The sequence below is a fragment of the Gouania willdenowi genome, chromosome 22 (genome assembly GCF_900634775.1).
Source record: "Gouania willdenowi chromosome 22, fGouWil2.1, whole genome shotgun sequence".
Taxonomy (NCBI): domain Eukaryota; kingdom Metazoa; phylum Chordata; class Actinopteri; order Blenniiformes; family Gobiesocidae; genus Gouania; species Gouania willdenowi.
In genome coordinates, this window is record NC_041065.1 from 25311349 (window position 1) to 25337251 (window position 25903).

General features: G+C 37.4%; 2 protein-coding genes across 7 annotated transcripts in view; one reads left to right on the plus strand and one right to left on the minus strand.

Annotated features, from left to right (window-relative positions):
- Positions 1-2852, plus strand: erg28 (ergosterol biosynthesis 28 homolog). Its single transcript, XM_028438095.1, has 5 exons — positions 1-98; positions 188-329; positions 1542-1632; positions 1722-1840; positions 2620-2852. The coding sequence occupies exons 2-5, from the start codon at positions 197-199 to the stop codon at positions 2706-2708; spliced, it is 432 nt and encodes a 143-aa protein (XP_028293896.1). The 5' UTR covers positions 1-98; positions 188-196; the 3' UTR covers positions 2709-2852.
- Positions 2835-25903, minus strand: part of flvcr2a (FLVCR choline and putative heme transporter 2a) — a 26122-nt gene continuing 3053 nt past the window's right edge. For 3 of the 6 annotated variants that reach the window (XM_028438051.1, XM_028438053.1, XM_028438052.1), the window contains exons 2-12: positions 21430-22113; positions 18876-19017; positions 15083-15223; positions 13470-13537; positions 13106-13209; positions 10222-10332; positions 8726-8831; positions 8523-8634; positions 6192-6256; positions 4975-5070; positions 2835-3974 (exon numbers count right to left, since the gene is read on the minus strand). In XM_028438051.1, coding sequence (XP_028293852.1) covers positions 5023-5070; positions 6192-6256; positions 8523-8634; positions 8726-8831; positions 10222-10332; positions 13106-13209; positions 13470-13537; positions 15083-15223; positions 18876-19017; positions 21430-22059 — 1527 coding nt within the window. In that variant the 5' untranslated portion in view covers positions 22060-22113 and the 3' untranslated portion in view covers positions 2835-3974; positions 4975-5022. Of the gene's footprint in view, positions 3975-4974; positions 5071-6191; positions 6257-8522; positions 8635-8725; positions 8832-10221; positions 10333-13105; positions 13210-13469; positions 13538-15082; positions 15224-18875; positions 19018-21429; positions 22336-25903 lie in introns of those variants that run through there. The other 3 variants (XM_028438050.1, XM_028438056.1, XM_028438054.1) reach the window with 3 other exon arrangements.

Below are 25903 nucleotides of genomic sequence, written 5' to 3' on the forward strand. Positions count from 1 at the left end.
GGGGCCAGTTCCATTGGTGACCCATGGTACAGATGTCGTGTTTACCTGCGTGCTTGTCAGAAATATGTACCTGTCGCAGTGTTTTTTGATGCTGAAAGGTAATCACATGTAGATCACTGAAGCTTCGACCTTCCGTTTGACGGTCTTTAGACATTGTCGTGCAATGACAGACCTTTCTTTCGTACAGATTGAGGGAATGAGTCGCTTCCTGAACGTCCTGCGGAGCTGGCTGGTGATGGTGTCCGTCATCGCGATGGGAAACACGGTGCAGAGCTTCAGGGATCACAGCTTCCTGTCGGAGAAGCTCTACACGGGCTCACCGGAGTTTGGTGAGGATGACAACTGAGCTGTCAAAGACAATTTACCTCCAGTCTTTGCAAATATGTCTGTGAACCGCGATACATTCCTTTAAAGTAGTTGTATCTATAAATATGTATTATTTTATTTTATACTTTTTAATTTCTATTTATTTTTTTTAAATCTATTTATATTTATATATAGCCTCTATTATTGTAGTGTTTATTTATATCCTTCATTGCACTATTTTTCGGGTGTCTCTTTGGGTCATCTGTGTGTTTCCTTCTGGTTATTTTTTTTTTTTTTTTTTTGTATTATTATTATTTTTTATTTTTACCTTTATTTAACCAAGAAAGTGTCATTGATATTAATAATATCTTTTTCAAGAGAGTCCTGGAAGCAATTAGGTCTAGGGGACTTGCTTAAGGTCCCACAGTGGATTTGAACCTGCAACCCTCCGGTTACAAGCCCAAATTCTGAAAAAATAAATAAATATATAATTTTTTAAAAAAAAGAAAAGAAAAAAAGGCAAATTCATCAGATCTAGTTTTTTACAACTAGTGGCTAATTATTATTTTTTTTCTCAAAATGTAAAGTGACTAAAACAGAAATGAATCCTAACCCCTAAAACTAAAAGCTTTTGATGTAAGTGGAAACTATAATGTGGAAGATAGTCCACGCATTTTTTAAAGGTGTCTCGCTCTAATATGGATATCAGATATTATACATGTCCGATATCAGCAAAAGAAAATAGTATTGGATTATATCGGCCTGTGTTTGAAATCCCCATTATATGTATATATACAGTATATATAAGTGTTGTTATTTGATTTATTGAGGTCTTTTTAGTCTTTTCATTTTTTTAATATTTTCATTTAATTGTAGAATATTTTTGTGTTTAAAATTTAAATTGATGTAATTCATTGGTTAACAATAAATGGGTCCGTTTTTCTCATACCTACTTTTGCAGACTATTGTTCTCTGTTTGAGTAATATCACTTAATGAAGCCTTTTCCAACATTCTATGCTATAAAATAAGTATTAAATGTATAATTGATTCATGCTATTATTGGTATTGGCCATTATTCAAGGCTGTAATATCAGTGTTCTATCTGGAGTGAAAACGTTGTATCAGGCCAGGGCGCGTCTAGCATTTTTTCCCAAACCCATATTTGTATTTATAACAACTTTAGAGTCTATTCATGTTCTTCTTTTTTTTCTTCCATATCCACTTGTTTACTCAGTAAACGGCCTTCAAGCTCGAACATTTGGCATTTGGACGTTGCTGTCGTCCATCATCCGCTGTGCTTGTGCCGTTGATATCCACAACAGAACGTAAGGAATGGTTTTTGTTTCCCCGGTGTTGCTTTTGCTTTCATTCATTGTATCAAACATCTAACAGTCGGTCCCATGGGCTCCTGCAGGCTGTATCACATCACCTTATGGACGTTTGTGTTGGCATTGGGCCACTTTCTGTCTGAGGCCTTTATCTACAAAAGTGCGCCACTGACTATCGGAGTCATGGCACCTCTCATCGTGGCAAGTAAGGACAAATCACATTCTGATTGAAATGTCTTTCTAGTCTAGACCACTTGAATAATATGACATTCAGCAGAAACCTGCACTGATCCATCAATGTAGAAAATATGTGCTAGTTCCTCTCCAGGTGATTAAACAAGAATGACTTTTCTGAGCTAATCTGCTTTTCTTTTTTTATTCTTGTTTTACACAAATAATGTTGTTTGATTCTTTAAACCAGGGGTGTCAAACTTATTTTCACCTAGGGGCTGAATACGGAGCTGTTTCATTCCAAATGGGCTGCATATTTTTGGCGTGATAATGAGCAATTTGAACACTAACGTGCCCTAGTTTGCACTTCTACATATAAGTTATATTTAAAGTATGTAAGGCAATGACAATATCCAAGCAATAAATGACATATCAGTCCTTGTAGGACCTTCTCTTTTAAATTAAATTCATTTTGTGACCAATTTTTATTATATTTGGGGAATTTGTGTGAAATATTTTAAGAAAAAATGCAGGGTTTTGGAAAAATTAGAGTTCCTTTGAACTAATTGAGATATGAAATGGAGTCAGGTATTAATTAATGGTTTTTTGTCATTTTAATTTCTATTTTGGACCAAATTGGATGCTCTAAAAGGCCGGATTTGGCCCTCGGGCCTTGAGTTTTACACATTAGCATTAAACCGATGTGTTTTTTAGGAGCATTTACCACAGTTTCTTTTCATATTCTGGACTAAAACGTTTTAAAAGTATTGCTTTGGGAGAAGTTTTAACAGTACCTGTATATGTTTTCCACAGGTTTCTCCATTATTGCTATGCTTATTGGATACCAGTGTTTCCCAGAGACGCAGGAGGAAGTTGGAGTGCGACAGAAGAAAAGGAACTGAATGCACAGCGGTTGATAACTGATAATATTGGGGACGATGTGCTGCGTTTTAGCCCAGAAGAACATGAGATCTAAATGTACCATTTATTTTCTATTATTGTCTGTATCAAATTGAGCAATACACAAATAAAAATACAGAAAATAATTTATTTTATACAATCTTTAAGATACGTGCACAGCTGGAGTTACAATTTCTTCAGAAGCGAGTGTCCAAAAACCAGGTAAACACATCACAGTCTGTGATTTAAAGTGACACAATCTAAAAATGGAACACTTGTGAATGAAAAGATAAAATTACTTTAGCAAATCTAAAGACAAGTATTCATCCACAACACTAAAGGAGCTGAAATTGAAATGTTGCTTTTTTTTTAAAAATATTCTTAAAAAGTGGAGGAAAGTCAGTAAAAGGGTTTAGCCTGCCTGTTATTTTTGTCATTGAATTTTCCGTTCAGAAAAGGAAATCGAAAAACAAAAAACTATTGGTTATTTTATTTTTGTTTTGAAATTGAAAAACTAAAATAAAAATTTATCAGGGTCACGAAGGGATGAACAAACGTTTAAAAATTCAATTTTTGTTTCTAAAACCAAAAAACAGAAAAAAAAACACTTGTTTTTGTCATTATGGTAAGATCGGAAGTTGTTCTTTTCAAAATAAGAGCACATTTATGAGGAAGCTGCGGTTTTTCTGGCGCTAAAATATATGCATTATCTTTATATTTTCCTTGCTGTTTAAAATGTCTTTGGGACCGTACACCGAAATCATTTTAGAAATAGCAAAACAAAGCTTATCATCTGTAGAAATCGCTGCAAATACTGTATATTGCACCAAAGTGGCAGCAAAACATGTGAGGAGATTTTGCACAGAAAATGTATTTTTAAATACATTTTTCAATGACCAAAACATACACTGACCCCTAAGTCACTAAAACAGCTGCATTGCACAGAAAGAACACATTCAATCATTTTAAAAGGACAAAACTGAAGTCATACTAAAGACAGTGAGGGAATGTAAAAACAAGTGTGCGTGTAGAGAACCAGTGATCCCCTTTATACAGTACTCGAGGTGTAGGTCCATCTTTAAAGCACCACAACATGAATGTTTGGCATTTGTGCGCACGTTCATCTCAGCAGCTCATTGATATGTTGACGCTTCATTTTCTACACGTGCTCAATGCATCAAGTAAACACGGCTTCCTCTCAGAAGTCACCGCCCCTTGACGATTTGAGGTGGTTAGATGCCTCCTCCTCCAATGTCCGACTTTGTTTGCTGCAACAAGACGTTCAACAGATCGAGAAAACGCAGATGTCAAAGGTACACAAAGCAATGCAAAACATTTTTTAATATATTTAAATCAATGTAAAAACCAAATCTATTTCCTCAAAGTGTAGAGCTGAGGACGAGCGATAAGATCCAACATGTTTATTGTGATTTTGTGGAAGTATGAATGTATATCAGCCTTGCGTGTGTGTGTGTGTGTATATATAATATTAATTAATTTATGTAAAGTTGAAAATGTCAGGAACATAAGTTCTGAAAACGTATCTACAATGTTTATGTTAATACATATCATGTCATTAGCCATGTAGGCTGAAAATGGAAAAAATGTATGTACACATACTACTAAAGCTTTTTCTGTTTGTATTAAATTGCTCGAAATAAATAAACAAAAATAAAATAAAAGGTCACAAAACTGAACGGACTTAAGAAAATAGAGCATCAATTTAATTTGTACAGATATTTTGAAACGAAAGTCTTCAAAAGCTTCTACATTGGGAATGAGTAACTTTCTTATAAATCCTCCCCAACAAACAGTCAACCCTAAAATAAACAAAAGCACACTAATGATTGCTAACTATTAGTTTAACCTCAGGTGTCATTTACAATATAATGAACACACAATCAGACCAAGGGGTAAATTCAGTGGTTTTCAAACTGTAGGGCACATCTAATTGTGGATACATTTGATTAAAAGTTAAAACCAGGTCAAGTATTTTAGCTGAAATGAATGTGATGCTGAAATTCAACTGATGATCCTCCCATTAGAAAAATGTTTAAAAATTCAGGAAAATTTCCTGCAACAGAAACCATCCCATAGAATGAAGTTTAAAATTCCTGAAATCGCCCAAACTGGCAACCCTTCTTACTGACTCCATAGAGCCAATCACTGCCCTCAGACTTCAATGACTTCTACATTTTCCTTGATCTTTTATTAGCCCTCGTTGTTGGTGTCATTGTGCGACGCTTCACACAGTGTGTGTGTCCCTACCTTTGGCAGGAGTGTGTTTTAGTTTGAGGGGAGTTGTGAGGGTTTGTGTCATGACAGCCGCCGCCAAGTGCTGCCGCACACTGTGGCTCCGTAATCCTGCACAGACAACATGGAGTCTGCAGGCTGGAACGATATACGGTATGTGGGAGGAGTCCGACCCCTGAGATTCACCTCAACCTCCATCTTCACCTTCACCTTCATGCACATGACCTGCACCCCCAGAAACACCTGCACACCCACCTACACTGTCTGATGGTTGAGTGCTTCTTTGAATCTATCACAATATGTGTAATATTTTAGCTCATGTGCGTTAATTCCTCTCTGTGGGCCAAAAACTGCATTTAATGGCTTTATAATTAGGTTTCACTTGAATGGGTGTGCAGGGTTTGCTGGTGTTTATCATTTCAGCTTCATTAATGCTGGTAAAATTAGAAGAAGGCACCACATGCAGTTCCGAACACATCTTAAACCAGGCAAGAAGTGAGCAGCAGCAGCACACACAGTATGAAAGGAGAGTTTCTGATTTTATGTGACATGGTACCTTAAAGTAGGTTGTCTCAATACGTAACTAACTACCAAAAAAGTGGGTGGCTGTGCTTTTATTTTGATTGAATTTCATTATTCATGCAGCATGAATCCATCTACGTTTTCTAATTAAACACATTCTGGTCTTTCCACACATATCCACACCACTTAATCTTTGTATTTGTCTTTTTAAATGTTTTATTAACTTCTGAAATTGCTTTCTCATTTAGCTTTGCTTTATTTTTAATGCTGGGGTTTTGAATGATGGGACTTTTATTCTTGTTCTTTTAATGTAAAACACTTTGGGTTGTATGGCATGCATGAAAAGGGCAAAAAATGGTGTTTTTTTTAAATGTAGTGTTTTTTTCGTAAAAAGGTGACGAGAGATAACTGCGCAAAAGTTGTTTGACAGCTGTCAACTGCACACATGAATGTTGTTTAAAGTTCAGACTTAAACCTTGACTTAGCAAACATGCAAGCTGAGCTGAGCGTGAGCTGCAGAGCTGTCAGACAGAGAAAGGCGTTGATTGAAAGTTTGTTTTGTCAGTGAGTGAGAAGTTTCCACCCATGCAGCACAGCAGCATTGCATTCAGTCAGAGATGCAGCCAGCAGAGAGCCAATCAAATCAGAGCAGGGGTGAGAGCGTCTCTCCGTCTCACCTTTGCTCTCGTTCAACACACATTTAAACTTACATTTTGGGTCTCATGCTCCATCCGTGTGTTTGCCTTCTGACGTCGCAGGTCGGACTGGATAAATCCTGTGGGCGACACGAGGCAGAGTAAAGAGCTGCAGTGTGGGGAAAACAGTAATACTGCTACATCAATAAAACAGTGGTTCCCAACCTTTTTTGGGTCGTGACCCCATTTTGATATCACAAATTTCTGGTGACCCCAGAGACTTTTTTTTTTATTATTATTTTTGATCATGTTTTCATATAGTGTTATGAGTACCACTACAGTGACCAGATGCATCAGCTCATATATTTTTTTTGTTTTTCTAAACTAGATTTATATTGTTAAAATTAAACGTATGTATAAAGAGTTGCTCATTGAAAACAGCAGACATCTGTACTTTAAACATATGTTAAACTATTGACATCTGTAACAAACAAAATTAATTTCATAATGTTGTACCTGTTATAATGTAAAAAAGTCACTTGGACATTCTTTTGTTGAACAAAAAGGGGCATGTATAATAAAACTCGGTCTGACTGTCAATTATAATGTTGACATTGTGAACAGGATTATATGGAAGAAGAACTTTTATTTGATTTGATATATGAGTAAGTGAAAATATAGAGTACAGTTGTTGGAGATTGTTTGTGGTGTTTTAATTTAAATTTCTTTTATTGTTTTAAAAATTATAAAAAAAATATACATATAATTTTATTATTATTTCGTTTTTATACTGTTGTTTTTTTTCTTTTCTTTTTTTTACTAAATTTACATTTGAGGAAGTGACAATATAGTGGTTGAGATATTGTGTGGTGTTTTAATTTGAGAAAGAAGAATAATTTAAGAAATTACAAAAATATCATTTTAATCAGTATTTTTTATTTTTAAATCAATTACTAGATATTATAGGCGACCCCATTTGAATTCTGGGCGACCCTACATGGGCTCATGACCCCAAGGTTGAAAAACTCTGCAATAAAGAATATGCTAACTACATTTAGTATCGTTATTTCTGATTGGATGGATTGATTTAATAGAAGTGACTGTATCTCTTCAGCATGAGAAAGCTGGCTTATACGACAGGGGAAGTTGCTATAGTAACAAGCAAAGGTAAAAACAGAGGCTGTGAGCACTTCCTTAGCCTCCTCCTCACCAGGGGCCACTAGAGCGACCCTGCTAAAAGTAAGTATTCTGAACCTTGGGGTACAGCAGGTTGGTCAAATCTGACTAAAAAAATATGAAGATGAAATAATAATAAGACAGTCATCAACATCCCCCGCCAGACTGGTTCTCATTATAACGCACAACCTTTTCCTAAATGTCCTAAATCTAACTTAGATGTGTACATAAGAAAACATTATCACATCAGAATATAAAATGACTGACTATCTTAAACATTTTTAAAGAAGCTTTTCATTTTCAAACTCCATCAAGGTATTGATACCCTGAAGCCACACACCGAATGTGGTTATCCTATCTTCAAGGGTTTCTGAGAAAAGCTGTCCCCTTTGAAGATACCTCAAACAGAGTAAAAAAAAAAATGAAACAAGGACAATAACTCCGGAAAAAATAATTGCACGCTTCTCATTTTTGAACTCCATCAAGGTATTGATACCCTGAAGCCACACACCGAATTTAGTTATCTTATCTTAAACGATTTCTGAGAAAAGCTGTCCCCATTGACGATACCTTGAACACTAAAAAAATGGAACAAGGGCAATAACTACAGAAAAATAATTGCGCGCTTCTCATTTTTGAACTCCATCTAGGTGTTGATACCCTGAATTCACACACCAAATTTGGTTATCCTATCTTAAACGTTTTTGGGAAAAACTGTCCCCTTTAACTCGGACGGACGGGCGCACGGACAGACGGACGGGCGGAGCTCAAACCTATATCCCCCTTCCACACTTTGTGGCGGGGGATAATAATAAAGAAGAAAAATTATCTCCATACAAAGAATGTTTTACAGCATGGTCACAATAAAAAAAACTCTTGCAGGTTAACTTGGGACATTAATTAAACTTGATTATTGTAAAAAGAAATACAGAAATAATTATTTTAGCTAAAAATTCTGAACCTCCTGTTTGTGGCATTAAAGGAGGAAACCGATTTTAAGTACTACCTCAATATAAGTATAGTCTGTTACATACTGTAGATACCTAAATCAGGCACAAGAGGGCACCATTTACCGTTATAAAGGTATTAAGGCTAATTGCATCAAAAGCTTTAGGTTTGTGAAGGTATTCTAGCTAAATTACTAAAGCAGTTCTTACTTTAATTGCATTTCAGTTTAGTGTTAAAAACATGCTTATGATCCACTTGTTGTGAGCTGTAGGTTTGTCTCACCTGTCATCACTAATCCAATCCCCAGGAAAATACACAGGAAGATGTTTCCAGCCAAAGTTCCCCATTTGTCAATGATCTTTCCTTGAGAGATGGTGAAAATTATTCCAAATAGCTGAAAAAAACAAAAAAAAAAAAAAACAGGAGAAACATTTCATTATTTTAACCAAACTCTGCATTGAATGTTTTTTCCCAGCGGCGCTGACCTGAGCCGAACAATTCAGCAGCCCTGAGGACGTCCCCTCTGATTCTGGGTAGGTGAGTTCCACTGCAAACTCAAAGCCCAGAGGCAGATATCCAGTCATGAAAAAGCTGCAGACAAACAGAAACCCAGGCAGAAAGTCAAACACAACATTAAAGGTGCAGTCTGCAAGATAAGATAAGATAAGATATCCTTCATTATTCTCACAATGGAGAAATTTACTTGTTACATTTGGCAAGATCACTCAGGGTGTGCAGAATAGACCAGAAAAGTGCAGACAGTTAATAGTAAAAAGAGGCATCTTATGTACAATGAGTAAAAGCAAACATATGGAGTTATAACAATTTGGAAAAAAGAATAAATACAAATAGAATAATAAAGTGGCGCTGATAGAGATTATTGCACATATAAGTGACTTTTTGTCATATTTGCTAAAGCTGTCACTATGTAAGGACAGATTTACATCAAACTAGTAGTTTGTGTGAAAAAAACAGGCTCATTGAGCCCCCCTGCACCGCGACCGAGCAAGGTTGTGTTTGATGGGGTGTCAGACAGCTGTTGCTCACAGTCCCCGCCCCTTTCCAGCGCCGTCTTTTTTACAGTGCATGGTCTGGAGGAGTAGAAGATGGAATTAGAAACTTTTCTGTTTGAAAGGTAATTACTGCTGCTTGATTTACATTATGTTTGATTTGTAATTGTTACACTAGAACTCTGTAGTGCATGTGTTGATTGTGTGCGCGCTGCAGCCTCCCTGTGGGCCGCTGTTGAGGTTTGTGCACATTGAGAGAGAGAAACGCTGCAGTAATATGCTTTTAACAGAGCATGTTATATTACTCTTATGTTGCTGTCGGACTAACTTTAGCTTGTTAGCTCCTCTGAGAGAGGGACTTTGGAAAGTTTGGAGGCAGGGCAAAAGAGCAGCACGGCGGGAGGGGAAGAGAGAGATCTGAGAGTTGCGGACTGCACCTTTAAAGAAACAAACAAACATTATGTTTATGTTTAACCAATAAGTGACTGATATCGGTGCCTGCAGCATCTTCCTTTTTAAATTTAAGAGTTTATCAGCAAATTGTATTTATTTGGGAGAAAATTTGGGGAATAATTGAATGATTAAACATCACTGCAGGAGTTGTGATAAAAGTAGGGGAAAGTGTGAGCGCTGCAAATATTATGGGGATCAACAAATACATTGTTTTGTAATTTACACGACATGATGGGATTTGGCCTCTGGGCCTTGCACTAATCTATATTATTGTGCAGTAGAGTGTGCACTGCGCACTCTGTCTGCATTTCACAAGATCACTATGGAAACTACTTATCAGCTTACCATAAATAGCAAAAAAAATAAATAATTGCATGGATGCATTAAGTGACTGTACACGTGAAGGAGAAAAATGTCATGTTTAATCCTCAGCAGGAGTAGAATGTCGTAATATTTTCATGGTTATTACATCTCATTACGGTACAGCCGTGGATGTTCTGTTGCTAATGGTCACCTACCCTAAAACTCCAGCCATGACAAACACCACCCAAAGGTGTCCCAGGTTGAGGGTGAAGGAGTAAACCAGCATAGAAATCAGAGAGAGGATGTACACGGCTAGAGTGGTCTGTCTGTGGAGGGAGAGGAGCGACAAACGTGAGCCAGGAAATCCCTGAAAAGAGTGATATAAAATCACATGCATCCACACGTTAGCACATAAGAACTCAAATCCAAACTAATCTTATGTAATCTATACATTCAGGTTTAATTTTCAGCGTCTTGTGAGAAAGCTTATGTTTGCAAATTACATGCCAAACCTGATCAGCACAAGAAAATCCTCTTTTATGCACAGTGAGAACATTAAATTATTATTAACACATACTGTATACAGTATGTATATCCATGCATATTTTTTCTTCTTTGTATTTTACTGCTTTTAATGTATTGCACTGTTCTTATTATTCTGTTTTTATTGTAAAGTGTCTTTGGGTGGCGTGAAAGGTGCTTTAAAATGAATAATAATAATAATAATAATAATTATTATTATTATTATTATTATTATTATTAATAAAAATCTATCTGATTATTTACCTTTAATTTTAACAAACAGTGCTATTCAGGTTAAGTCAACACTGTGTTATTTCCTAGCATATATTTTACATTACTGTTGTGGTGTAAAGAGGTGAAATATTTATTGATCTCCAGCCGTGTTTGTCTCTGGTACAACCACGCGTACATAATGTTGCAAAAATGTTTTGTTGATAAAGTCTGTTTTATTTTTCCCGGCAAGAGTGTGAAGCTCTGAATATTTTGTTTGGATAAGGAAGCCCCACTGTGACGTGTAAGGAATCTGATGGCTTCTTATTCTATATATACAACAGTATTCATGCGACAGCAGTGGTTCTCAAACTTTGTATGTCCTGCACACTTAGAAAACATAACAATGTAATGTCAGATACAATGTAGTCCTACAGGGAAATTTGTCTCGGGGGGGGGGGGGGATCTGCCAAACATTTGTTAATTAAACATATACCAATAATACTGTATATAAAAGAAACTGTGAAATACGACTCGCTACAACTTGAGAGGATTCACATAACTCTTGTTTTGTATTTTATTTTCATCTTTGTCAAAGCTGATAATCCACTTTCACACAAGTATGTGGTGGAACAGAGGGCATCTAAGTCATGACAGCACGTCTGGCTTTACACTCTATGGTTTGGCTAGGGTAAAGCAATATTTCTTGTCATATTTGAGCTATTTTAATAGGATTGTTTCTCTGTCACCACTAGAGGGCCAATGTGTAATTGACTGCTGGACGATTTATATTCTAGTTTCCAATTCTTAATTTTTACTCATGTACCTGTCGGGGTCAATCATAATTGTAATCGCATAATTGATAATTAATTACAATTATGGCATAATTATAATTGTAATTTAAATCTCTTGCTGGGGGAACTGGGGAACCATGTTACAGTTCTATATACAGTTCTACACATATGTATTTAAGAATGATTAAAATATGTTTCATATCAAGCTTTCCCACATTTTACCATTTAAAACAACAAGGTAACCAATAGATTGGAAATAAATGTGTTTTTTGTGTATTTTACAGCTGATTTAGGACCCGTTATCATAAGAGATGCTAACAGAAAGCTAACGCAAGAGGAAGGTCATCTTTTATTAGGGTATTTAATATTAAAGGCTCAGTAATTGTTATTAATAGTAATTGAACTTAAGTAATTGAGATCGTAATTGTAATTGACTTTCAGAGGATAAAAAATAATTGTAATTTAATCATAATTGGAAAAAATGATAGTCACTGTAATCGTAATTGAATTGTAATTGAACATGGGTAATGGAAAACAGAATTGTAACCCCCTATGACAGAGGTTCCACACAGCGGGGGCCACAAAAATGTGTTTGTTTGATCCAAGGGCCACATTATCAACATTCATGTCAACATTTAAAATAATGACCGATCAACAAAGAGTTTTTAAAGTTATCTTGTGTGCTTTTTGTGCATTTCTGTTGTCCTTTTGTGTATTTTTCCTGTAACATATGTTTTTTGCAGTCATAATGTCTATTTGTGTTGTCAGTTTGCGTATTTTGGAGTAATGTTTGTGTGTTTCTGCTGTCATTTTGCTTGTTTGTTAGTACTGTCGGTTTGGGGAGTAGTTTTGTGTTTTTTTTATCTTTTGTGTACTTTTAGTTTCATTTTCTGTCATTTTTGATATAATTTTTGTTGTTGTATTTCCTGTGTTTTTCTTGTCTTTTACTGTATTTTCCTGCAATGTTGTAAGTCTTTGTATTTCTTTGTGCATTCTTACTTTTGTTTTAAGTATTTTTCTGTCATTTTGTATGTTTAATTTGGAGGCCGCATAAAATTAGACCAAGGGCCGTATGTGGCACCTGGGCCGCCAGTTGCCTATGTCTGCCCTATGACAATTTGTGTACCTCACTTTGAGAACCTGCAGTTGATTTGACTTAAAAGAATCATTGATCAGACAGTGACAATCTCATGACTGATTTCCATGTTTGAATGTGAGGACAAAGGCCTGCGCTGAGACCTGGAGAATCATTAAAACAGTTCCTGTCAGTTCAGATGAACGGAGATGGACGTCACAGGAAAAAACGCTCATTCTCAGCCAACCGAAGCCTTCGTTTGCTCGCACATCTATCTGTGAGGGAGGATTTTCAGAGACATTCACGCAAAGTCGGTGTTTAAAAGCGCAACACAGACAAGAGCAAGGGTCAGTGTTTCTCATCATCGTCATCATCATTGTCATTTTCTCTGCAGCACAGGAAGCAGAAGATCACAAACCTACAATATAATCGTGGGATGTTGGATTCCAGTGAAATAATGCTTTGCACAGTCAGTCAGTGTTCTGAGGAGTGTTTTACTTGTATGTTTTAGTCTTGTCCAGCCAAAGGCCACAGAGCAGCGAACCCACCATGCCTGCAACGACTATGGTTAGACCAATTCTCCCAGCATTCACTTCTTCATTCTAGGAGAAACAAACTCTGATAAGGCAAGTTTCCAGACCACACATGAAAGTATGGGAAAGTATGTTGCTGGAGCACAAAAGCAGTAAGACATAAGAATCCCTGAGACAGACTCGTGTTATCTGTGTCAAGGTCATCCTCACTGCACTTTTAGTATTTACACAAAAGAAGCCCTAAATACAGTGTGTTCACACTGAGATATTCTCATGAAATATAAAACAAATACAAAATAAATATTAAAAAAAAAAAGAATAATACTTACAGGATAATGTTCAATGATCATCCTGTTTAACAGGGTGGAAATGGCATAAAAGCAGCCGACATTCAGCCCTGCAGATAAAAAACAAACCCATGTTTGTCTTTATGCATACACCTACAAAAAAAGCTTTGTTTAGACTTAAAAACTGCAGTATCTTTTCAAAACTTATTTCAATCATTACAATGTCTATAATTACAGCAGCCTTTGAACAAAAGCAGCATGTCTTAGAGAGAGCTTCTGATATTTAAGAGAATAATTACTGCAACCTCAAACTTCTGCTTTAAACATTTGTATCGGAATGAAGAATTGTGTTGGAATGTTGGGATTTCAGACTAAAAAATTAGGACAGAATGACAATAAATCAAGGACAGCGTTATTAACAAGAGATCTACCCTTGAATCGCTTTGATATTATTATTAATCAACATGTGAGATTGAGATTCGAGATTTATTTTACATTTTTTCTTATGGGACAATATGTATTAAAAAACATTTTCATGTAAATACATGGGATTGTAGCCAGGGGACAAATATCCATCCTGTGTCCGATTAGCAGATTGGTGTCAACACAAACCAACATCAGTAATGGAATCAAACACAGAGGATAATAAAAAGACAGGTAACATAACAACCATGAACAATCAACGTGACATACTGTATAGTGCAGAGATAAAAGATAGACTTAGATATTTGGGGACCATGACAATTATACATCGCTAGAGTGCTGATTAAAGTGCAGTAATGCTGAAGTGCATGGTACTAGCTGCATGGAGGCTGATGTACTCATTATATTGCACATTGTCAGATAATTGTACAGGTCGATATATTGCACACTACCCTACTTTCTTGATTATTAAAGGTGCAGTCCGCAACTCTTATAAAAGTGACTTTTTGTCATATTTGCTAAAGCTGCCACTATGTAAGGACAGTTTTACATCAAACTAGTAGTTTGTGTTTAAAAAACAGACTCATTGAGTCCTCGCTGCTGCTCCTGCAGCATTTTGGCAGATTGCCAGAATGCACCACGACCAAGCAAAAAGAACCAATCAGAGCCAGGATTGTGTTTGATGGACTGCCTGACAGCTGTTGCTCACAGACCCCGTCCCTTTCCCATCTTTTTTACAGTGTATGGTCTGGAGGAGTAGAAGATGGAATTAGCAACTTTTCTGCTTGAAAGGTAATTACTGCTGCTTGATTTACATTATGTTTGATTTGTAATTGTTACACTAGAACTCTGTAGTGCATATATTGTTTGTGTGCGCACTGCAGCCTCCGTGTGGGCCGCTGTAAGTGACACTGTGTGGTTGCGGCTGCTGCTGAGGTGTGTGCACATAGAGAAGGAGAAGCGCTGCAGTAATATGCTTTTAACAGAGCATGTTATATTACTGTGATGTTGCTGTCGGACTAACGTTAGCTCCTCTGAGGGAGGGACTTTGGGAAGTTTGGAGGCAGGGCAAGAGAGCAGCTCGGAGGGAGGGATCTGAGAGTTGCGGACTGCACCTTTAAGTGCTGTGTTGGCTATAATATTGCACGATGCCCATAACACACAGATGCACATGCAGAAGTATGTACTGTATGTGAGGTTTGAGAGTAGTTATATTAATTAGTAAAACACACCGTAGCTGACCACCAGAAGCATGAAGGGCTTGTTATGCAGCAGACGCAGAATGGACGCCTTGTAGGAGTATTCATCAGCTGGCATGTTTCTGGCCTGAGCCTGGGCCTGAGAGGGAGGGAGCTCAGGTCTCTCCTGGAACACTGCAGGAGGTTTATTTACACACACAACACACACACACACACACACACACACACTGGTCATCAGGTCATCATTTTATCAGGGCAGTAATGACAATGTATTGACATTAAACCCTAATGGACAGCAGAGGTGTGGACAAAGGTCAAAAACACTGTGTGTGTGTGTGTGTGTGTGTGTGTGCTCGTGACTTTCCAAATTATATAAATCCTTCTTGTTCCCGTCTCTGTTATCAGGTGATGATGTCACTGTGTGCAGCTACAACGTGTCTGTTGTCATTACTGTGACGCAGCTGCTGTCAATAACACATTGTTGTTATACTTTTGTTGTCCTTCACTTGTGTTGTATTGACTTCTCTTTTCCTTTTTTGTGCAGATTTAGAGAAAGGGAATGTGAGTGGAAGACGGGGGGTTAGACTGTTGTGGGTTGGCCTTGAGCGAAGTCTTCATGTCCTCTGACATCTAGTTTCAAACCCTAATAGTTACATTTGATGAATTTGGTAATGTGTCATGAATGTAACTCAAGACCAAATCAGATTTGAAAACATTCACCTTCAGGCTGAAGTCTGGGGTGAAGGAGAATGTTTTTTAATCTTTGCATTGTGGGTGGGTAAGTTTTGACTGTGTTCAATTGTAGTATGGAAAATGGAAAAGCTCAACCAGGGAAAGGAACTAGCATTAGCTACATACTCTATGTGCATCGCAACAGCTGCAAACTTTTATATCTATGTTGAATTGCATTGTCCCTTTCAAATAAATAAATTATTAATATTATTATTTTAATTGGGAAACTTGATTTATATACACCAGTACTGTATAGTTTTATTTTACACTTATAGGGGATCTGTTGGAAGTATATCAGACTCCTGGTTGACTGGGAGTGTCTCACGTCTGTTCTGCTTCTGGGGGGGTCCCAAACATTTTGTTTGTCAGGCTTTTCTCTTATTGGCAACTTTAAATCTTTACTCCGGATGCTAAAACTTGATCTCAGTTTACAACTTGTTGAGACTTGACTGAGCGCCCGCAGTTGTTATTCCCCTGATGACTGACAGCTGCAAGTTCTTATCTTACATGAAAATAGTCGCGTGTTTCATTCCTGAGTGTGACACGAGCCCCCTAGCAGATTGTTTCCCTTTAAACCAGTGAACTACATTTTAGCCTCGCATGAGTCTAGTGCAGAGAGGGACAACCCAGGGTTGGATCCTAAAATACTAGTTGTAGTCGTAATTTAAGCAGATTGATATTTTAAATTTAGTTTTTTGCATAATAAAGAGTTACCTAAACAGGTTTATGGTGCTGGTTTGGTAAAAAAAAAAAAATACAATATACATTGGAACTAAAGAAGCCTCCTGGATGAATGCCTTCAAGTAAAACTTCACCTTAACTTATATAGGAGGGTGAACAGAAGTGAGAACGTTGCCAGGAATAAAATGACACACATTCTTACGAAAAACCTAAATCTAAATTTCAAAGATGGGAGGAACTAGGAGGAGAAAAGCCATCAAAGGTCAGTGAAAACATGTAAACTCCATGGCAAAAGGGTTGCTACTCTTATGAAATTTATTATTTAGGTTTCTTCTAGGGGTGTCCCGATCCGATATTGATATTGGATAATGTTCCGATAAGCAGACCATCAAAAAAAATCTCCACATTATGCTCTGACTGCAGAAAGTGGAGATGGAGAGGAGTAAGGGTAGTCAGTAGTTTAGTTAAAATACTGATTATTATTTGTTTTCTGCTCTTGTTATAAGAGTGATATGTTTATTTTGTTTACACTTTTTTTTTTTGGTGAAGACTGAGAGCAATGATCACGTTGTTTTGGGAACAGTCAGTGAAACTGGAGCTGTGAACTCCTAAGTTTGAGCGGTGGACAGTGTTGTTGTGTCAGTATTGTGTCAGTTGTTCCCACCATATACTGACAGTACAAAATAACTGAAGTGAACTTGAATTGTTTGCACTTTAAAAGTGTAATTTGTTTTTATTGAATTAATTTAGGTTATTTTTCAGGATCTTGTAATATATTTTTTATTTATTTTATTCAATTGTAGAATACTGTTGATAGTATGTTGAAGGTTAAAATGTATGTAACCAATTGGTTAATAAGAAATGGGTCAGTTTTTCTTGCACCTATTGTTGCTGACTATTGTTCTCTGAGTAACATCACTTGATCAAGCCTTTTCTAACATTCCACACTACAAAATAACTAATAAAATGTATGATTCGTGCTGATATTGTGTTGGATCGATATCAGTATCGGCCAATACTCAAGGCTGCAATATCGGTATTGTATCGGAAGTGAAAAAGTTCTATCGGGTCATCCCTAGTTTCTTCTCTATACCCCCAGCTCTTATCTCTGAAGACCTTGCAGTTGCATTTTAGCTCATGTCACCATGACTCAACACCCACACACCCACATTTTGTTGACACCACATAAAAGCTCAGAAATCCCAGTTGCAGGGGTGGGCCTGTGGTGTAACTGATAACTGGCCCAAACTTATTGCGCCAACCAAACTATTGTACGGGGCACACACAACCCCTTGATTCTGATACTGACCTGCATGTGTGCTGTTTGCAGGAACAGCAGGCCTGCTAAACTTTACTTAAGACTAAAACTTAGATTAAACTACGCTGAGAAATAGAGTTAATCTTGTCATCTGTCCTGAAGGCTGTTCAATTAAAGACTCGGGAAGAAGGTAGAGAGAAAAAAACTTGCCACCACCAGAGGTAAAATAGTAAATCAGAAACGAGCTATTTTGCCCTTTGAGGCAGCAACCGAAACCATAATAAGGGTGTAAGAAAAAAATAGATTTGGCGATATATTGCGATATTTCACCGCGCTATTGTCGTATCGATCCAAAAAATTTCGATCATGTTTTTTAATGGGAAAAAGAATCAATTTAATTCCATAAACATATGCATAGCATGTAAATGCCCAGTCACTATGTGTCAGTGAACCACAACATTGTTAGCGAAAGTTAAACGTTTTTGAAAAATGTAATTTGACAGTTTGATAAACATACCACTTGTTTTATAAACAAAAAATAATAATTATTAAAGTTAGTCACCATTTACTTGTTCTCGCAAGTTTAAAAAAATGAAATAAATTGTTATTTTCATACCATTTTGTACTTAATTAATTAACACTATTAAATAATTGATATTGGGATGTATATTCTATTGTTTAGTATCGAGACATATATCGTGACATGTGAATTGTATCGTATCGTCAAATTCATGGCAATGCACATCCCTACTGTATAATATCATATATTAATGCAAAATAAACTGAAAAAGGAATTTGCAACAGCATCTCATCTGTAAGAATGAGGCCTTCTAGATCAGAGTGGAGCCAAAGATTGATGGTTCTGGGTTTGAATCCACCTTGGGCCAGGCTTTCTAAGTTGAGTTTGCATTTTATCTGCTTTGTGCAAAGAGTAAACTGAGATAAGCTTCAGCATCAGCTCATAATCAATCATGAAAGCCAACGTGTGTGTGTGTGTGTGTGTGTGTGTGTGTGTGTGTGTGTGTGTGTGTGTGTGTGTGTGTGTGTGTGTGTGTGTGTGTGTGTGTGTGTGTGTGTGTGTGCGTGTGTGTGTGTGTGTGTATCTGCTCGTGACTTTGCAAATAAGATAAATCCTGTGTGCATCTACAGACTCACCAATTATAACGATAACAAAGATGACTGTGGCAACACCTGCACTGATGTAAAACATGATCCGCATGTGGTGGGCCAGCTCATTCATGTCATCGGAGTTTGGCACTAGGATGGGCGGCAACAGGAACCCAATGGCGATTCCCACCTGTTGACAGTAGTAGGAACAACCAATTAAATCAGAGGAAGAAACAAACACACACGACCAAGTGCACATGGATGCATGACCTTTAATCATACATTTCAAGGATTGACATCAGTAACCAGAGGAAATCATCTAAAACTATGAATGTCTTAACCCACGCTTTGATAGAAATGCATTAATGATATGCTTGATATAAGCTGTTTTATAGCTAGTCTACAAATGCCTTTTAAAAATACCAAGAACTCAAACTTCCTTGAAAGATGTAACAACTCCCTCTGAGTGACTGGCAACTATTATAGTGGAACAAATTAGGGACAGAGGGTACTAAACTTTCTGAGTACGCCAGCAGCCGTGCCAACTTCCTCAGCTTACAGCATGAAGAGAATTCCAGAGAGGACACCCGAAGTGGTCCCTCCAGTCTAGAGTTAAAGGTGAGAGAAGGAAAGGTGACAAGACGTGCTCCGTCAAGAGGAACAATCGAGTAAATTGTCTAAAGTCGTGCAAGCAGGGACGAAGAAATGAAATGAAACTCCTTCAGTCCAACACAAACTCCAGTTAGCCACACACACAAGATGTTTTTGTATATATATATATATATATATATATATATATATATATATATATATATATATATATATATATATATATCACATACGTCCAAACAGGAACATGAACTTGCCTTGTATCCATAGTAACAGAAAGCAATGCAATCCAGTACAACAAAATACTTTTCCCCCTTTTAAATAATGTCTAATGCTAAAATAAATTACGATAACAATGTTGAAAACTAACAAACCAATCAAAGCTTAGCTTTTCACATCATCTATGAAGAATAACACTCAATCTTGCTAATCTATGAGATTAGAGGCCAATCTGTAGAACGAACGCAGACCAACACAAACACAGCAGTCTGTCTAAGTATATTTCTCACTGTAGAGTTAATTGAGCCACAGTGTAGGAGCTTGTTTGGGGGCAGAAAGTTTGAATGGTGGCAAACACCCTCCATCTCCATCAACTTTCTCTTGCAAGAGAGAACAAACCACGCAATTACGCACATGCACACCTGAAATAAGGTGTGGATGTGCGATAGGACTGGTATTTCCTGTTTCTTTTTCTAAAGTAAAATGGTGATCAGTCATTCCACACATGACCAGCGCAAAACTACCCATAATGACTTAAGAAAACAAATATATCTACCATGCCTCCCAGAGCAAGCGAGAGAGTAGATGAAGGACCTGACAAAGAACAGTCATTCCTTTAGAATGCAGATGAAAACTGATTCTTGTGAATTTTAAACCCTGTAACACCCTTGAACAGAAATTGGTTTGTCCTAAAGACAAAATACCAAACACAAATAGAGCAATGTAGTCAATACAGTCCAATGCAGTAAGGAATGCACAGACCTGCACGCTGGAAAAACCAAGAAACCACTACACACCAAGACATGGCCTGACACAGAAGAGCACACACCTCAGCAGTTCATCAGTTTACAAATAAAACAGGACATTGTTTTTTAGGCCAGCAATCTACAGATACTGGCAAGAGGGACGTTGTGAAAGAAACCGTGTTTATAAAACAAGAACAGCCTTCTTTGATTAGAAGAGTGCGGTTGAGACTCAATCTTTCTGACATACATAATCCCTTCATTTCTTCACTCCCCAAAAAACTCAACAACAATCTGTCTCAGTCATCTGATACAGGGATTCTTAATTTAACTAAATTCTTGGATGAGTCTAGTTGCCTCAACTAGGCTACCAAAATCAACATGAGCCAGATGACTGAGAACTTTCAGAGACATAGGAAACATAAATATCCACCTTAACCAACTCTTTATGAGCAGCCTAAACAACACATTTTTAATAAAGTCTCGGCTGAGTATGAAAGGCATATGTTGTAAAAAGTGGATGTTCAATGTAGCATCAATAACAAGCCACTAAGTAGACCTTTTCTATTAGGTAGCATCCATGTTGTGGTGTTTTGATTGATGAAGCCTATTAGTCAGTTATAATCCAGGGTGTAGCCTTTCTAGGATGAATTTCTTTACTCTTCCTGGAGTACACACCGTTGGTTTCTGTTTTTTATTTGTGTTCAGTGCACGTACAGTTATGATATAAGCCTTAGAGCCCAATGACCCCTGATTATGTTGTGGAGAAATGTAGTTTAGTGAATGTAAACTTACCCTATCATTTAGGTTCCCAAACTGGGGTGCAGGTACGCAAATCTTCACGGGGGTATGTCACAGTGTATGGTATTTTGTATTTCCAAATACCATACACTGTGACATCCAGCTTGTAATGGATGCTATCTTTCGCCAACCAACTACGTAAAAGAAATCTCCAAACCCCCAACTAAAATTGACATCACTCCTGTGTAACAATGGTAACAAAATGTTAACAAATGTTAACAAAAACACACCTGGTTTCCAAGCACACCAACAGAGCAGGCGGTGGACACTTCATGTTTCCCAAACCAGAGAGAGGCCAGCCTGGACGGGATTCCCAGGATATAAACGGTGGCCACCGAACACACAAACTGCCCGAAAAAGGTCACAGCGAACATCTCGGGGTCAGCTGTGCTAGTCTTGATCCAGGCCCCGATGCAGTTGAAGGCAGAGCCCACCACCACCACGTGCTTGAGGCCACGGTTGTCCAGCAACCAGGTGACGGGCAGGATGAGAGGGATGTAGGTGAGGAAGTAGATCATGGAGAGCCAGTCAATGCCCAGGCTGCCAATGTTGTAGAAGCGCATGAAGATGTTGCTGATGATGCTGTACTGCAGCCACATGAAGGCGTTGCTCATGGAGTAGATGCAGAAGATGAACAGCATCACCCATCGCCGCTTGTACAGTTTGGTCTCCATTAGAGGGTAGAGCAATGCCACGTCTGCACTTGATTCTTCCAAATCCTCTGTACTGCTTCCTGAAAGCAGGTGATGTTTGCACTCCTCTGACATAGTTTGATCTCTTCTTGTCTGAGAGTGTTTATCTTTCAAAGGATTGCTGGGTTTGTCAACCCAGTCTTGAGAAAAGTCATCTTCGAAACTCATCTTTGTGTCAGTGGAAATCCTCCTCCAGCTCCAGGTCTGGGATGAACTCTACAGCTATAGGGAAGAGCAAACATTTCTTCTTGAGTGAGTGCTGTTATAATACAATGGTAGTTTTAACTGACTAGCTCCTCCCACGCAGCAGGCAGATCTGACATACTGATCATAACAAGTCCACCTTCTGAGTCTAACAAGGAAATCACTTATTATTTTTCTGATTCATTTAACAGAAAAACAGCGAGGTTGAAGTTTGATTCTAATGAGCCGTGTTGGAAAGGCTCTGACCTGACAAGACTTTGCCGGTGTCAGCTCTCACTTCTCTTCTGTTTACCATTTGAGTCATGTGATGGAAGTTTAGTGTGTGTGTGTGTGTGTGTGTAACTTCTCCTTTTACACTCCCCACACCACCCTATAAAGTGCATTCACAGTGCAGCCTTACATACCATGTACGAAGGTGTTGAATGTTCAACTGAACTTGAGTTTATTGCAATGTTTTGGCACATGACGACCCACAAAAAATCAAGGCATAAATATATTTCAGTGGTAAAGTAGACACCATAATAAAAACCATAATTCTACTATAAAATACGAAGCTCATTATTACACTTTTACAAATAGATACTATCTCTACTGCTTATTGCAACTTCCAACTCAACTGGTTTATGGACTTCCAGCCACGCCTAAGTGCAAAACCTCTAAGTTGAAATGCTGAACACAAAATAGCCTGCTATTAGCCACAGAGCTATCATTGTGAAACAACCACTGGAGCTCATTTTGGATTCCAAAAAAAGTGACAGTGGCTCACAGCTTTCAAACTAATTACTTTCATTGACCCTTTGTGGTTCTTAACTTGGGTAATTTGCTCACACCTGATCAGTTTTGGTTAAATCTGGGCCACTTCAGAGGCATTTTTTAATGAGAATTTTGTTTGACGTCCACATGAAAAAATATCAACAGTGAATTCCGGTAAATGCTTCAATGGTTTGGCCTTGAAGCAAATCTAAAAAACTATGTGTGTAGTGCAACTGCAGACAAGTGGCATGTCCAGGTGAAGTTTGTCATTTATTATGAGTTTGCATTAATGTCAGCAGTTTTTAAATTTGAACAAATAAATGATTAGTTAAAATGAATATTCTACATGCAATCATCGCGAGTTATCCAAATAGTAAAATGTTCTAAAATTAAACTATATAAACAATAATAATTAAAAAAATACATGTGAAAAAACAGCTTCAAAAATTCTAGCTGGTGTCTTTTTATATTATTTCTGATTTTCGGAAAAACTACCGGTGCATTTGAACAGTTGATAGGCCTGCTCAAAAAATGTATTTGAGTAGGAAATTAACTTTTCCACATTTACAAACATCAACAGTTTAAACTTTTGGCTTTCAAATTAATTAAACTTTAGGTGAAAGGTCCTTTGTGATTATGTTTTGTCCTACTTTGCCACCCTTCAGGCCATGGATCTTTTAGAAGTGTCAAAAAAAATGTGTGGCACGCACAAAAGTAACTACTGAATATCAATAACCAGAACTAACTATATACTATATACATACTGTTTGTGAGCTGTATGGGACTTTTTCTGTTTGATTCAATGATTCTCCTGCAGAAGTTCTGACTGTCAAAAGCCATCACTGACATCATAACCTTCAAATATCATCTTGGTTTTCGTTCCCACAATGGTGGTGAGACATTATGATGCTTCCCGTACTGTACTTCACAGTAAGGATAGCATTCTCATATATATAGTTACCTTTTGAGGTCGTACTCTCTGTTTTCCCCCATTATTTCAACTGAGTTTCATCATTTACTGTAAATATTGTATGGTGTTTTGTTTGTTGTTTTTTTCTGTTAAGCTGATCTTTAGCTATGCCCACTTTAAAGCTATGTATTCATAGATTTCAGAAGTCTCCATCCTGCCATAAACGATGTTTTTAGGTGAACTGCAAAACCATATCTTTTACCTTAATACTTTTTTTTTTCAGAAAATGTCTTTATGACTATTCAAGTAGAAAGTACAAAATTACCTGCTAATAGGGACGCAAAGAATAATCGTGAGGCAGTTAAAAATCGATTCAACGGTGTCACGGCTCACATCGATACTCTGAAATTGAATCACAGTACTTTTTTAACAGCAGAGGGCTGTTAAAAAAAACAATTTTCAGTTGCACTTTTAAAAATAAAAGGAACTATTACGTAGTTTTGCATAGTTTACTGTAGAGCCAGAATTGAATTCATTCAGGATTTATTTTTAATTAAATTGCATTGTTTATCAAGTGATTCTTTTGACAATGAAAGACAAAAAAAAAAATAGTACAGGTTTTTTTTTTTTTTTTCAAAGGAAAAAAAAAGAATATTTTTCAGTCATCATTTGTCTACAGTCTCATTTTGTAAAATAAATCATGAGAGAATCGTATTGTGAACCCAGTATCGTGAATCAAATCGTATCGGGAGTTGAGTGAATCGTTACATCCCTACATGCGAATAAAACATTATGTATTATTATTTTCTATTTGTATTGAATTACAGCAGAAGTAAAAGATGCGTGCCTTTACAAAATAAAACAAACAGTGGAAGCCTCAATCCATTTACAATGTTGAAAAAGCTGCATGTAATTATTTACTTATGTAATTTCTCTACATTGTCTGTCACACCCTCCAGTTTTCGATGCATGTGTCCACAAATGAGTGACACAGAGCATGCGCCTATATACAGTACGTCATGCCATCCACATAAAATACATAATGCAACTTGTGGCTGAGCAGGCACGCAATTAGTTATTATGACAGGTTGTGTAAGTCATAAAACCTGCGTACCGACTCCAAGACTTGGTATGCAGGCTGGAAGCCTTTATTTTATAAAACTGGACAAACCCCCGCTTGTTTATCATAAGGCACAACATACTGTATGTAGCAGCAAATGAATGGTTTACTGCTTTGGGATTTAGACGACAAGAGAAAATGACTTGTGGCTAAAAGGAGTAAAAAGCCTTTACTGTGTCATGGAGCAATCTTTAGCACAGAAAAGTCACTTGTGTTGGTTTCTGACCATTCTTCAGACCATAAAATAGCTCCTCATCTTATAGCAGATTTTCTATGGTGTCCAAGCGTATGTTAATGGGATCCACATCAACCAGAAGCTCCAGAATATTAGACTATTGACCACTAGCTTCTGATGCAGTCGATCACGGCTATTGGTTCGCTTCGCTTAAGGCCACAGCGGTTCTCAAACTGTGGGGTGTGTGGCGTGAAAGGGACAGTGACAAGGCGAGAGCACTGCTCTGACAAGACTTGCAGTGGAAAACAGGATCACTGCAGTCACTAAAAGCTAATGCAGATGAGGCCTGAACGATTTTGTTCCTCAATGTTGCGATTGCGATTTATCGGGTTACTTTTCAACATAAAACACTTCAGATTATATTTCAAGTAAATACATCACCAAAACGTCATAATGTGTAAAAACAAATTCACATCCACTATATTGATTCCCCTCATACTGTAACTGCACTGTAAACTGCAGCAACTTTGATTTAGTTCATGTTTTACTGGTGCAGTTTTATCTCTTCTCTGTTGAGCTGTAGCTAAAAAATGTGGCTTTGACAAATCCAGAGTCCAACCTTGTTCTCCTTCGTTAGGAACACTGACCTGTGTATCTGTTTATTGTTGCGTTTATAACATACATTTAACTGCGTTCTCGCGCGATTATATAAGCATCGTTGAGAACTGCTCTGTCTCGTGACGGCACAGTCGTTTAACCGGAGTGCACCGCGGCACCCTCAAAACGCAACCGGTGGGGATTACCGGACGGCGGACAGCGGTGAAAAACCGGATCGGTGCCGTGGCGCAGC